General features: G+C 51.1%; 1 protein-coding gene across 2 annotated transcripts; it reads left to right on the top strand.

The window, feature by feature from the left end:
* The first annotated feature begins 479 nt into the window (after positions 1-479).
* Positions 480-14048, top strand: Acat2 (Acetyl-CoA acetyltransferase 2). 2 transcript variants are annotated; one of them, XM_037226732.1, is made up of 10 exons: positions 505-545; positions 945-1057; positions 4115-4179; positions 4365-4486; positions 5157-5269; positions 5741-5940; positions 9266-9495; positions 11256-11447; positions 11840-12002; positions 13129-14048. In XM_037226732.1, exons 3-10 carry the CDS (start codon positions 4125-4127, stop codon positions 13245-13247), a joined length of 1194 nt encoding a protein of 397 aa, XP_037082627.1. In that variant the 5' UTR covers positions 505-545; positions 945-1057; positions 4115-4124; the 3' UTR covers positions 13248-14048. The 2 variants fall into 2 exon arrangements, with proteins under 2 accessions (XP_037082626.1, XP_037082627.1); XM_037226731.1 differs by lacking the exon at positions 945-1057 and having other exon boundaries at positions 480-545.
* Positions 14049-14267: the final 219 nt, after the last annotated feature.

Below are 14267 nucleotides of genomic sequence, written 5' to 3'. Positions count from 1 at the left end.
CACCCAAGGCGATGTCTGATCAAAACATTGGTCACAATTTTGATTTTCAATCGTCTGTCGCCTCAGTGATACGGTGCATTGAAGTATTATTGCATCTCCACAATTTTCGGAGCGCTCCGGTCTGTCGGTGTTGAAAGTTGAGGTAATTTAGAGGCCCGGGATTCAATTAACCATAAATGCCAGTTTTAGTCAATTTGACTGCCTTTACTGCTGTGGCTGCTTTCCATCTCAGTGATATTCAATTCATTTAGTTTAAAACACTCATAACTCGTTTCTACAAGAAGAGCTGCTGATAGCTTCCTCAAATAATGAGGTGCATGTGCCAACTCATGTTTGAAGTAAAATATTTCGGTACGAAACTTCGAAAAGTATTGTCGGGCAAAATGCATGTTGTGAGATTGAGAGCCACTGCATTATCAGCTGAATAAATGGGGTCAGTTATGCCGCTGCTGCTACAAACATCCTCTTCCCTCCCGGCCCGCCAGAGAGCGCGCCCTTTACGAGTTCTGCTTCGAGGGGAGGGTGTTGGTCCCGGTGTTGGTCGGGTGAGCACTGCATGCTGCCTTTGAACTGAGTAGATTGTATGTGCATGCCCTTTGAGACTTCTTCTCTGACTTTATTCGTGTTTTCACGACGTAGACATGGCCAAGTTATCAGACGATTTCTCTTTCTGGTTCGCGCCCATTCGTTCAGTCCCTGTGAAAGGCCAGTCTGCGAATGGTGGCAAACCAGTGGACAAGATATGTGCAGGCAGCCAGCTTTTCTTCTTGGCGAATGGACCGATGGTGTGATGACATAGGGGTGGTCTGCAATATTTTACCTATTATTTCAGTTGTTTGTATTGTCAACTACCCATGCTATTTTAGAGCAATGGAGGGATTTCTTCCTTAAAAGTTACCAAATCCTGTCATGAATTAATTCTAAAAGATCGGTTCTTATTCCAGCCCTGTCCTAACAAGATCCTGTCAAGACATCCATGTCTTACAGACTGGGGTAAAGGCACACAAGCCAGTCAGCAAGAATTCAATCAGCTTTACAGGATGCATACATGACATCAGCGAGCAGAACCTGGTGCTTGGATGGGCCAAGCTCAGGCCGGACCAAATTGTGCCAAATTTTGTGGTGATGTTTGGGTGATAAGTTTTCTAAGAACCTTTGCCTGAAATTAACCTTGCAAGAACATAATTCCTTTAGACAATTGCTCTCAAATTGCCTTGACATTGGTGGCAACCATAGACCAAGCTCTGGACATTCTGATACATAGAGCACATGTGCTGAAATTCTATCAGTGGTGTGTCATCCTGAAAATTTTCCTTGTACTGTGCATTGCATAAGTCCAGAAAATGAAATGCTATGATCTGCCCCAGCACTGACTCTCATTGCAGACATAACAAACAGAATACATCAAACAATATATCTGTTTCAAATGGTTTGTATGTGGGGTTTGGTCTCAGAACATATACTGAGCAAGGCTTTTCCTATACCCTGAACAGATCACCCAAGTCCCATCCAGTTCCACAGGTCAGTTGTTCTCTGCCATTCTCTCAGACAGGATAATGGAAGGTCCATGTGCTGCACTATTCTGTGGCACAGCTGTCCTGAGCCTGTGTCAGTTGTCATTGGCCAGTTGCTAGCTAATCCTTTATTGTTGGCTGAGTCTGGAAATGTGCCCATTCTAGTATGTGAACCCATTGGCTCTGAGTCTGAAAGAAGTAGTCCAGAATTTTTCTCCCAGATCAGGTATGTGCAAGCCTTAACATGCACCCCATGTGGGTGGTTGAATACTTCTCACTCGGGTGGGAGTTGATTTGATCCCCCTGAGATCTCAGAAACTAAGAGAGCTAGAGATGCCAAATTTACAGGGTGTGTTGACCTGTATGTGAACTTACTTCATCAAAAATTGAGGCTTTCAGGTCATGACTGTTGGTTCAAATAAGGTCAATGAAAGCTAAACTCTAAATTGGTGTCTAAGGTGTCCCTAGAACTTATCTTGCAGCTGCTGTTAATGTAGATACCTGTTCACACCAGAAGGTTCTGGGTGTGCATCTAAAGTCAGTTACTGTGTTTGACTTTTAGAAGGTTATGGTAACTAAAATCATACAAGACAGTTTTTATTTTTGCATTGGAATAAGCATCAAGGATAACACAAGGCGGTATGTTCCTAGAAGCAAGATGATGACCTGGGTCATTTTGGGTCGGCAAACTGCTTTGCCCTTAAAGAAGTTCATGGACCATGGACCAAGTCCATGGATGTATGATGTGGTTCCTGTCACTGATAAATTTGAAATGAGCACAAGAAACTACCCCCATACAGCAAGCTCTGCAGTAAAATACAGGTTGCTTTTGAGCTTGGTCCGACCTTCATACATGACCCTAGTTTGATGAAATTTGTTTACTCAATTGTTGTGTTGCCTAAGAAACTATCTCAGAGATGTACAGCTCCGTCTAACACTCCATTGTCTCGTCAGATTGCACGAGTCTGTAGACATTGCCTTTGCTGAAACCATGGTCTGATGTTGACCTGTCATAGGCCATTGACCGTACAATGTGTATCTTAATTTTGATACCAAACGATCCGCGATTCAATTTTCTACACCAGTGTAAGATTTGGCGCTGCTACGCCGCGCCGTTCGAAAATCATTCCGCAAACCATCGGGGGGGGGGGGGGGGAGGGGAGTTGATCCCCGCCCGAGCGCGTGTTAAAAGGGTTAGATCAGCTTAGTTGAGGCTGTGCTAGGTTAGACTCAAAATGCAATATAATGTATGATACAAATGAGTTAACACGCGCTCGGGAAGGGGTCAAGTTGACCCCCCAAAGGTTTTTCCAGAATGGTTTATGAACGGCGCGGTGCAGCCGCGCCAAACTTTGCATGGCTGTAGGCAATTAAATAGCGGATCGTCTGACATAAAATTTAGATGTACCATATAAGTTGACTGACCTACGGCAGGTCAAAGTCAGGTCATGGATTCTGCGAAGTCAACTTCCAGGGAATCGTTCAATTTGATGCAACGACGTCGTGTTAGACGAGACCATACATCTCTAAGATACTTTCTTAGGCAACACAACAATTGAACAAATTCCACTGACCTAAGGAGTTTTAAAGGTCAGATTAAGGTCAAAGTCAATCTGTTTTAGTACTCTAGGGCTTGATGGATGTGGTGTTTTGTGGTGCTCACTTCCAATGTATTGAGGGCAGGAACTGCCTCATACATCTTACATGCACTTAACAAAGGTCAGAATAGGTTACTGACCTAAAATGATCTGGGTCAACATTTTGTTTGTAGGAATACACTGCATAGTGTAATCTTTGTCGCTTATTCAAATGTGAAACTTAAAGCAGCCTTGTATGACTTTGGTTGACATGACCTTCAAAAGGTCAAACAAGGTCACTGAACTTAAATGATCAAGTGACTTTTTGCTTAGAACAGGTATCTAGGCTCTGGGGGGTACTTTGGAGACCAACCTGGAAATTGACCTTGTTTGACCTATTTGACCCAAAGGTCATGACCTAGGAACCTCAAACCTTGACCGAAGTGATTTCAGGTACAGGCCAACACACCGTGTAAATGTGGTGTCTCTAGCTCTCTTAGTTCCTGAGATCTCAGTTGGGTCAAATTGACCCACCCCCACCCCCACCCGAGCGAAAGGTATCCAACCGGCCACTCAGGCGCGAGTTAATTGCCATAGGTCTGATAAAAATGCGGTAATTTGCATTTGAGTGACATTTTGACATCACTGATCATGCTGAGGCATAGCCTAGTTGTCCCCACTTCTGCACACTGTGTTGATGCATTATAAAATGAATGCTTGCATCAGTGGTGCAGGTGTGGAGACTTAGGGGCCTTAATTGGAGTATGTATGTTAGAATTAGTCAGACTGCCATCCTCCTTTCCTGCACTTGTCATGTGACTGGCCTATTGATTGTCACCATGCAACATTGGTTGTGCACCAAAAGGGTGAGAAATTACCCTTGTACATTGTGGTATTTGAATTATCAGCTAAGGTGTAAAGACAGTGGGAATATAATGGACCATCTCAGTTTGGTTTGAACATTTCAATTGTAGATCAGCATGAGCAAGCTAACATATTGTCCTTTTCTATTGTTTTTTGCAGTAATCTTAAAATGGATTCCAAGCTCAACGAAGTTGTTATTGTGTCAGCTCTGCGAACTCCAATTGGTAAGCCTCCAAGCATCTATTTGTCAACATGCTATCAATATTGTCTGGACTGAAAATAATTATTGAAATGCTTGTGTGTATGTGCTACAATATAAACTAAAAAGTTCAATGACCATTGTACTATTCATTTCGACCATTCACCCCACCATTTCAGCCAGGCTCAGATGTTTTTGGACCGTTTTCAGGATCATTCCTCGGCGCGCTGTCCTCCATTAAGAGTCATGAGCTGGGCAGCATAGTGATCCGTGAGGTGCTCTCTCGAGCGGGCGTCGACCCGGCCGATGTCAGCGAAGTGGTGCTCGGCCAGGTCAGTTTGCCTCAGTTTTTCACGTGCACTTGTTACCATTTCTTGATACATTCCATGTATTTTGTTCTTTATTTCGGTCAGAAAAAGTACAAATTGTATATGTAGGACTGCAGAGTCCACGCTACGAACTACAGATTACAGACAATATTCCAGTTGGGATGAGGAAGTTGAATATGTTTCCCAAAGACATTGCCTTTGTCTCCTGTTTTTAACTAAAGTAACGTCCTTGTGCCCTGTGCTCTGAACAGAATCAGTCAGCTGGCATTTGCAGCATATTCTATGGCACAGGTGGTACCCGACAGCACCAGGGTTTTGCGTGTCTGGACAGGACCAGTGAGTTTTGCTCCAGAGGCCATGTACCAGCAGACAGAGGCCAGCAGTCAGAGGCCATATACCAGCAGTCAGAGGCCATAGACCAGCAGTCAGAGGGCATAGACCGTACCCCGCAGACAGACCTGGGCATCAACAGTGTGGTCAGGGCATGACCAGGCATGAACAGTTACATGTTTGGGGCGGCACCTCACTGTTACGGCGAACGCAGCATTTGCGGTAGGACCAGACGGGCCCAGTGTTCTGCTACCTAGACGGGTCCTGTCTGGTGGGTGGTCCCCCCCCCCCCCCCCGGACAGGACCGGACAGTGACGGTGAGCGGTGTTTGTGCCTGCGACAGGTGATGGTGGCAGGCCAGGGTCAGAACCCGGCGCGACAGGCAGCCGTCGGCGCTGGGCTGCCTATTCACGTGCCGGCCAGCATCGTCAACATGGTCTGCGGCTCCGGCCTCAAGTGAGCTGCTCACGCTCAGGCAGCCGGTACACTGGCCTGCCACGTAGCCGTGCTGGCTCGAAAACGACCCAGTGCAGCAGCGGCGTTTTGACTAGAGGCGGCTCAGACATGTGAAAAATACCCGTGTTCGGGCGTTGTGCTCGTATAAAGATGTGATCACTTGTTCTTCAGACGTTGTCACTCGTCTTTTCAGATAAATGTACATGTTTATATATATATATATATATATATATATATATATATGTGATATATACATATATATCAGCCAGGGGCAGGGCAGCCGTATATATCTATCTATCTATCTATCTATCCATCTATCTATCTATCTATCTATCTATATATATATATATATATATATATATATATATATATATATATATATATATACACTATTTTGACCAGCCGCGCTCGGCCAGCGCCGTGTTCGGCGTGCCCTGCCGCTGACTCCGGCCGGCTGCGGCCGCCCGCCAGGGCCATCTGCAATGCGGCGCAGGCGATCCGGTGCGGCGAGGCGCGGGTGGTGGTGGCCGGCGGCCAGGAGTCCATGTCGCAGACCCCGCACCTTCTGCAGATGCGCTCTGGCGTCAAGTACGGCCACGGCGAGCTGCGAGACAGCATGCTGACCGACGGCCTCATGGACGCCTTCAGCGACATCCACATGGGCGTCACTGGTGAGTCACGGGCGGCCGACGGGCCCTTGGTAATGGGGATGGATGGCTGGTGATGACGACGTCGGGCGGCAATCGCGTGGACACCACGGGTAAAGCGTGTATGCCGAGTATACACATCGATGTATATATATATATATATATATATATATATATATATATATATATATATATATATATATATATATATAATGTAAATGTGTGAGTGTGTGTGTGTGCGTGTGTGTGTTTCGGAAGCAGGTTGTGTAGTAAACATTGGTCGTTGAAAATAACAGCTGCCTCGTTGCTTGTTATCTTTCAAGACGTACCTGATCATCTTGCTGATCAAGTGCTTGCGTTCTGGGCTGATTGCTAGCGACAGAAGCAAAGTCGTTCTTTAAACAATCAAAAACTGTTAAGTGCAGAAGCAAAATTGTCAAAAATAAATCAGTCGGACTGTTCACTACTAGAACAGTGCAAGTGAACCATGCTTCTGTCGCAAGTTCTTGTATCTCGTCGGCGTCACGTCAATTTTTGGCATTCTCAGGGCATAATACCTAACTTGAAATTCGAATTATCACCCACGATTTGTTGACGCAAGTTACGGATGCCAGCGTACCTCTTTTCATTTTTCATCTGTTTACGAATACGCGATACGCGCTAGGTGTCATGAGGGAACTGCTTTAAGGCAAAAACCCATGGAAGCTTATTTTAAACCGCTAAATCGCCTCCCTTTTTCTCAGTTACATTATTTTGTCATGTAAGGCCTTATCCGTGCACTCAGCGGGGCCCGTTCGTAGAGGGCTAGGCTTCTCCGCGCGTTGACGCGTCTCTTGATAGATGGCTCCATGTCGCGGATGTATATGGCCTCGAGCACGTCTAGCCGTCTCACATTGCAGCATCTGTTTACAATAGCGGTTTTGTCCACCGTCTGTTTGGTGAGTCGCTGGTCATGGTGGGATTCCGTATGTTTTTTTTTTGGGGGGGGGGGAGTTGGGGGAGGGGCCGTCTGGATGCGCGTTGTGATCGGTCGGCTAAGTTAGGTCGCCGTCAATTCAATGTAGTTACAATTCCAGCGGAGCGCGTAGTCTCAGCGAGGACACTTGTACCTGTGTATTACATTGGATTGCTTCAATTGAGAATGTTACAGGTCGGGTTGTTTTTCATAAGCACACTTTTTTCATGAGCTTTTCAAGGGTGTTTTTTTCGAACTAAGCCCTAATGGCAAGATCAGCCGTCTTGAAATGTATTTGGGTGGTAACTTCAGATCCTTTACGACCACTGTCTATCGCAAACGACAGACTCGGGCCAATACCTAACCTGCTGGAGCACTGCCCTGACAAATACAAGGCTAGCGCCATAAAGATTTACGTGAACGTGGCGATAAAACATCGTTCATCATGGAAATTTGTGCACTGACAGTTGCAGAAAGTAAATCAAATGAAACTTAGAAATTAATAATAATAAATAATAGATAATAATAGAATAAGTGATAAAATTATATTTAAAAAATTAAATGAAAATTAAATGTAAATTAAATGAAAGCCATTAACAGTTACCCTGTCCATTCCTTCGGCAAACACATCCGCGATGCCATAACCAAGTATGGTCAACCCCTTACTGGCACTGCTCCAGACGGTACAGTCTCCAAACCGTCCCACAACAATACCATGTCATGAGCTCTAAGGCTAATGGAAAGGTCATCCGATGAATCGTCAAGAGACACTGTGAGCCAGCGTCTCCTGAGGCTAATAATATTTTACCACAATCCTACGACACGTTCCGTACTTATGAAAAACAACCCGACTCGTGTCACATCTCTACTGAAGCAATCCAGTGTAACATACAATCACAAGCGCCCTCTCGGAGGATGTGCGCTCCGCCCGAACTGTACCTATATTGGATTGACGACCACCTCACCTCGACCCCCCCCCCCCCCCCCGCCCAGCCGCCTCGCGTGACTGGGAAGGCGACCAGCCTCTGTCGGGCTGGGGTCGACGTGAGGCGGAGCCTACCCCGCGTGCCTGGCCTCTGTCGGGCTGGGGTCTCGACACGAGCCGGGGGCCCGCCTCGCGCCTGCACCAACAGCTGGCTGGTAATCGGCGGGCGATTAGCTGAGGGTGGCTGTCTGTTGTCGCCCCACTCGTCTCATTAGCCGCTGCTAATGAGACGAGTGGGCGTCGGCAGGAGGCTGACGGCTGAACTCAGCCGAGGTGATTGGGTTCCTTTTTAATCTGTTTGACATTGTGTAGGAAGGATTCGTGAACTGGAGGAACCGGGGTGACCACACAAGAAAGTTTTCGAGTTGCTTGTTTTCCGCGAGTACGATTGGGGCCCAAGGACGACGCACAGCAAAACTTATTAGGAGGAGGGCTCTGATGATACTTTTTGGCTGTGCAAGCATTGTTTTCAAGATTGTGCATTAACATGATGTTAAAACCGGAAACTGTTGGGCGCCCGGGGACCCGAAAAGTGTACGGAATTGCAATCAGCATTCCTCGGGATGTGAGTTGTCATTAGCATCCTGACCTGGGACCAGTGTAAGCCTTGCTGTGTCTTGAATGTGACGGACCAGCATTCAGCCAGAGCTGTTGGAACCCAAATGAAGGCCCCTCATACTTAATGACGACATGTGCTCTAATGCCCACTAGTCTTTGTCGGTCTCCTATGCTCCCATCATACTCGGGACACCCTGCACCACTTGTGCATAGATTACGTGTTGTTAAAAGTCATTCGTGTCAAGTTTCATACAAGCTTCGCTACTTCGCACCATGAACACTAATTCTGCACTGCATGCCCGGGCGTTATAGCCAGGCTCCCTGCCTTCTGCCCCCTTCTCTCCTGTCCCTCACCCTATCCCGACCCCGGACCCAGACTCCGGGTAGATGGCGTCGCCAGGATTCAAGATGGGGGGGGGGGGGGGCAGAAATGTGCGTGCGTTGGTGCGTGTGTGGGAGGGGGACAAGGCGGTAGCTCGTTACAAGGCACTCTTGTCCACCCGTTTGCCATGCACTTTGGAAGCCTCCAAGATTCATTATGCTCCATTTGTAAGTTTGGGATAGCAGGCCACTCTCCTTATTCACGTCATGCCCGCCGCGTCCCTCGCCCATGGCCACCTGACTCCGAAAAATGGTCCCCAAATCCTGATCCCTGACCATGACCTCTGACCTCTGATCCCTGACTTGTCCCGACCATTTACTCCGACCATGACCCTTGACCGTGACCTCGCAATCCAACTCTGAGCGTTGACCTTGTAATCCCACGGCATCGTGACCCTGGCCTCTAACTTTGACGTTCACATTGACCTTGAGCAGCAGCCGTTGACCTCTGACCGCGCCTATGCCGGCAGCGGAGAACGTGGCGCGCCAGTTCGCCATCACGCGGCAGGAGCAGGACGAGTTCGCCTGCCGCTCGCAGAACTTGGCCGAGGCGGCGCAGGCGGCGGACCTGTTCGCCGCCGAGCTGGTGCCCGTGCCCGTGACCTCCCGCAAGGGCACCGTTGACGTCACGCGGGACGAGTTCCCGCGGCCCGGCACCACCGTCGAGGCGCTGGCCAAGCTGAAGCCGGCCTTCATCAAGGTGAGCGGTAAGGAGGTTGCCGGCGGCGATAACGGGCCGACGAATTTGCAGGTGGGGCCTTGTTGGTCCTGTTGTACGGATAGGCTGCAGGCGCAGCAGGTAAGAGATGAGAAACAAAACAGACCTTCGACATAGGTGATGCGGGGTTTTGTTCGGCGTTCTTTCTGTGCTCGCAGTATATTTTTCTCCAAGAGATTCGGATTTATAGCCGGGAAGTTAATATCCTGTGCTGTTTTGACTCCATGCTCCGGCTGTGAGGGACTGTATCGTGCAGCCACTTTGCAGCCTTGAGTACGATTAAAAAATCACTCACTGTTTTCTCATTCGGAATGCGAAGTGTGAGAGGCGTGAGGTCTTGTCGTCCAGGTCGTTGGACGCTGAACGTGACAACGTCTGTATTTCTAACCAGATGCTGCTCGCGATGTGTGACTCATTATGAGGAGTAGCCCTTCATTCACCGAACGTGCATTCGTGTTAATGTTTAGCCATGTTGCGCTGCGTCCCCTCCTGACGGCTGCTCGTCCAAGCAGCCGCGCGCATCTGCCGCTGCTACTGTCGTGTTGACGTGCGCTCGGGACCCACACGGGCCCTGACCTCGGCGATCCGGTGTTGTGTGACGGCTGCCGCTGCGCCGCTCGCACCGCTGACTCCCCTCCCCCTCCTCCCCCACACTGTGCCGGTGTGTTGGTGGCGACCCGCCTGATTGTGCCGCCTCTTTGTCTGTGGCTCTGGATGGCAAACAATCGTCGAATGTGTCACTGCGGCGCCCTTTGTGCAGCCATCCAGTCACTTCCTGCCGTCGCTCGGGTCCGCTTTTGTCTTCACTCTTGTTGTTTGTCTCTGGTACCGAGCGTTCAGTTTTGAATGGCCCTATTGTTTGACTTCGATCATGCGCTTTGTCGGAGAGGCTTGAGTCTCGAATGACGTCGGTGCGGAGGTCGATGGGTCACCTCGCTGAGCCCATCCAAGTGATAAAGGTGTGATCACCCGGATCGTGTCTGCTCACATATTCTTAGGTCACTCAGCTTGATCAGGCCTGGGCCTTAATATGGCTCGCGATTGTTGTATTTTGAGCGGCGTGGGGCGAGCCCAGCAGCACACCAAACGGTCCATGCTGCCTCCCCCTGACTTGGCTTCGACTACTGGGATTTACCACTGGGTATGTCCCTTGTTATCTACAACGGAAGCGACAGGCTGGCCGTTGCAGTTGTACCGAGATATTTGTTCTATCGAAAGGGCTTACTGACTTGTTCGTTTTAAAACGGGAGGAAACTTATAATGTGTAAATCGGCTTTTCAGCTGCAGCTATTAAAGAAATATGTTACATGCGCGCCCGCGTGGCCGGTCGAAAGATACACGTTTGGGTGGGGGTCAATTTAACCACCCGAATATCTCAAACTAGGAGATCTACAGACACCAAGTTCACGGGGTGGATTCACTGGTATGTGCGCTCACTTGTATCAATCAACGACAAACAATTTGAACTCGGTGAATAAGCTTTTCAGCCGCGGCCACTTCAGAACAATGTTGAGACCGGCAGCTGGCCAACTTCTGGTCAGTGCATTGTAAAGCTAGTGTGAATGTTGTGGCACAAAAAACAACCATATATGTGTTCCGAGCATCCAAATATAGCCCTCACGTGGGTGCTGCGTTATCTGCGCGGCTGCTTTCCACACCCTCGTGTGGTATGGAACCACCTTTCTCCCGCCATGTGCGGGCCAGCCGGCGGGCGTGCTCACCCATTTCCCTCTCCCGGACAGGACGGCACGGGCACGGTGACGGCCGGCAATGCCTCGGGCCTGAACGACGGTGCCGCCGCTGTCCTGCTCATGGCCGCTGATGAGGCGGCCCGGCGACAGGTGGTGCCACTGGCGCGCGTCGTCTCCTCCGCCTCGTGCGGCGTCGAGCCGGAAATCATGGGCACCGGGCCCATCCCCGCCACCAGACTGGCCGTGAGTGAACTGCAGGTGGTGGTAGCCGCTGATAGATGGCGCCAGCACCAGGCGGGTGACGTTTTGCGCATGATGGATATACAGATACGAGTACATGGCCAGATGAATTGGGATCGTGATAGTTAGTAGGTTTAAGTATACACTCCAGGGTAGGCTCAGTCATCACTAAGAATTTGACCGTATTATGACGGCAGGAATCCGTTGTTTTTTATCCATTGTTGAGGCCTTGTCAGCATCGTCCTTGGAGGGGGGAGGGGGGGGGGGGTTGGCCATCGTGTCCCCCCCCCCCAATTGCGCCAGCTCTCCGCGGCCTAGCCACGCTTTCCGTCGAGCCAGCGTGTCCCACCGCCACACCGGTCAGACAGGGCCCTTACGACGCGCCCCGTCGGCAGCTGGAGCGGGCCGGCTGGACCATGGACGACGTGGACTTGTTCGAGCTGAACGAGGCGTTCGCGGCGCAGGCCATCTCCGTGCAGCGCACGCTGGGCGCGCCGCTCGACAAGGTCAACGTCCACGGCGGCAGCATCGCACTCGGCCACCCGCTCGGCGGCTCCGGTCAGTACCGGCGGGAGAGGGGGGGGGGGGGGCGGGGGGCGTCGGCGCCGCAGCCGGGCTAAGAACTCCGGCGGGTCGGTCGGTGCGGCACTCAGACGAGCGTGTGCTGTCGACCAATCTCCCTGGTGCGGTCCGCGTGGCTGGCCTCGCGCCGGGCGAGGACAGGCCTCCGGCTCCGGGTCCGGCCCGGTGCCCACGAGTCCCTGCTGTCGGTCAGCGTTTGAGGCGTGCGGCCAGACGACGGCAGCTTACGCTCGACGCCGTGCGCTGGCCACGAGTTCTCTTGCCGAGTGCCGGCGGGAAAACAAGAAGTTATAAGAGTTGTAGCGTGTCACATTGGATGACTTTGATTTAGTTTTGCCAGTTCCACGCACTCCTTGACGACAGGAGACGTGGTGAGCCCGATGTGCTTGTAGTTGTCTTTGCTGGACATCTGACAATTTGAAGCATTCCTTTTGTAAGAAAGCATCCGCGGTGACACGCCTGCTCTCGTAAGACACCAAAGCAAGGCCTCCTTCGCGCGGGCCGCCGTCCCCTGTCGTGTCCCGTCGCCGCCAGCCGCACCACTGTTTCGGGTGCTCCTTTCCAATGCGCTGACGTGTGTAGTGTGCCGGGCGGGACCGGCTGTTGCGGCCAGGGGGTACGCGGGCGTGGTGGGCGGCACGCGGTCGTGTCGTGTGCAGGTGGCGCCACTGTCGCCGCGCGGGGCTCGAGGCCAGCGACCGACCCCCGGAGCCGGACCGTTTATTTGGACGGCGGTGACAGGCGGGTCGCCCCGCCGGGTCCGACGGCCCGGCTGGGCCACCCGCCCACGGCAATGCCAGCTGCGCCGCGCCCGCTGCCTTGGCACGGCCGCGCTGAGCCGGCCGCACTGGGCACGGCGCGCTGTGCTGGCCGCGCCGGGCACGGCGTGTGACGCGGCCGAATCAACCCGCCCTGCAACCGGGGGTGGTATGTTGTACTGCGTTACTGCTATGAATGTATAGCGGACTAGCGCCGGCCCTTCCAGCGATATCAGCCAGTGTATTGCCGTGCGTATGGCGCCGAGCCTCTGATGCGACGATGCCCCCTGGTCTCGACCCTGCGTCGGATGGAGGCGTCTGACCTCGCCACTGACTGCCCTCAGGCGCACGCATCCTGGTGACGCTCCTGCACGCGCTCAAGTCCCGCGGCCTCAGGAAGGGCGTGGCCGCGCTCTGCATCGGCGGCGGCATGGGCATCGCCATGTGCGTGGAGCTGGTGTGACGTCACAGTCCGACCAGTCCATGTTCGGACCGGAGGGGAGGATGCCGATGCGGTCCGGGCGTTGTGGAATAGGCCAGTCTTCGAGGGTCCGCCGCCAGCCCTGCGATCAAAACGACACGGGATATCGATGCGTAATACTCAGTGCCTTCGCTGGTCGAACTCGATGGCAGTTGTGGCTGCAGTTAGCTTTTCGATCAAAAGTTTTGTATATGTTTTAGATATGTTGGGGTGACCAATGGTAAGAACGATACGCTAGGGACCGTTTGCGCGAGCGAGCTGTTTCGAAATACACGAAGCCGCGCGCCAAGGCCCGCGCCGTTGTTAAGAGCTCGCTTCCAGGTGACGACGCTGTTCTTGCCTCGACCAGTACCTCGTCCTAGGCCAGTTTGTAATGAATGTAGTAGAGTGGTGGTGGTGCTACGAGATGCAAGATACACTCAGTTTTGGGCTTGTTTAGTCCGAAGCACGTTAAGGTTTTTACCAAAGCTAAGTGTTTCTGGTGACGGACTGCGATGTTGTTGAACAAAAGTTGTTATCCCTTGTTATGTACATGTATTGCTTAACTTTATTGCACTGACGTAAAGTGAGGTCCAGGCTACGCCTTATTTTCGGCTATTATTTATTTGATCGACTTATTTTGGTTTCCATCGTTTGGCTAGGGTAATGATCTCGGTCATAATGAATTATGTGCCCCGCTCCTTTTGGGTGTGGGGACTGCGCGAAATGCAGACGCTTGTTGGTATTAACGTGACCGCTTCATCAAGAGATATGACGACAATATATACTTTAGCACTGACTACGGCTGTTGTCCTTTGTGGTCAGGTATGTCTGTGACTGATAAGGGTGGTGCATTCTAGCTTGACTTATTCTCTTGCAAAACAAAGCACTAGAATTATCGCAAATTGGTGTGTCCGACACTTTAGTTACTATCTTTAAAGGTTAGCCGGAGGGAACACCAGCACGGTTCATTCGGTTAAGATTCTTAATACCCTAAGCACGGTGTTCCCGTCATGTTGTAGC

The sequence above is a fragment of the Pollicipes pollicipes genome, unplaced genomic scaffold (assembly GCF_011947565.3).
Source record: "Pollicipes pollicipes isolate AB1234 unplaced genomic scaffold, Ppol_2.1 Scaffold_5724;HRSCAF=6776_pilon_pilon_pilon, whole genome shotgun sequence".
NCBI lineage: Eukaryota > Metazoa > Arthropoda > Thecostraca > Pollicipedomorpha > Pollicipedidae > Pollicipes > Pollicipes pollicipes.
Note: the sequence above shows the minus strand (reverse complement) of the source record. Positions and strands in the feature narration are given on the sequence as shown.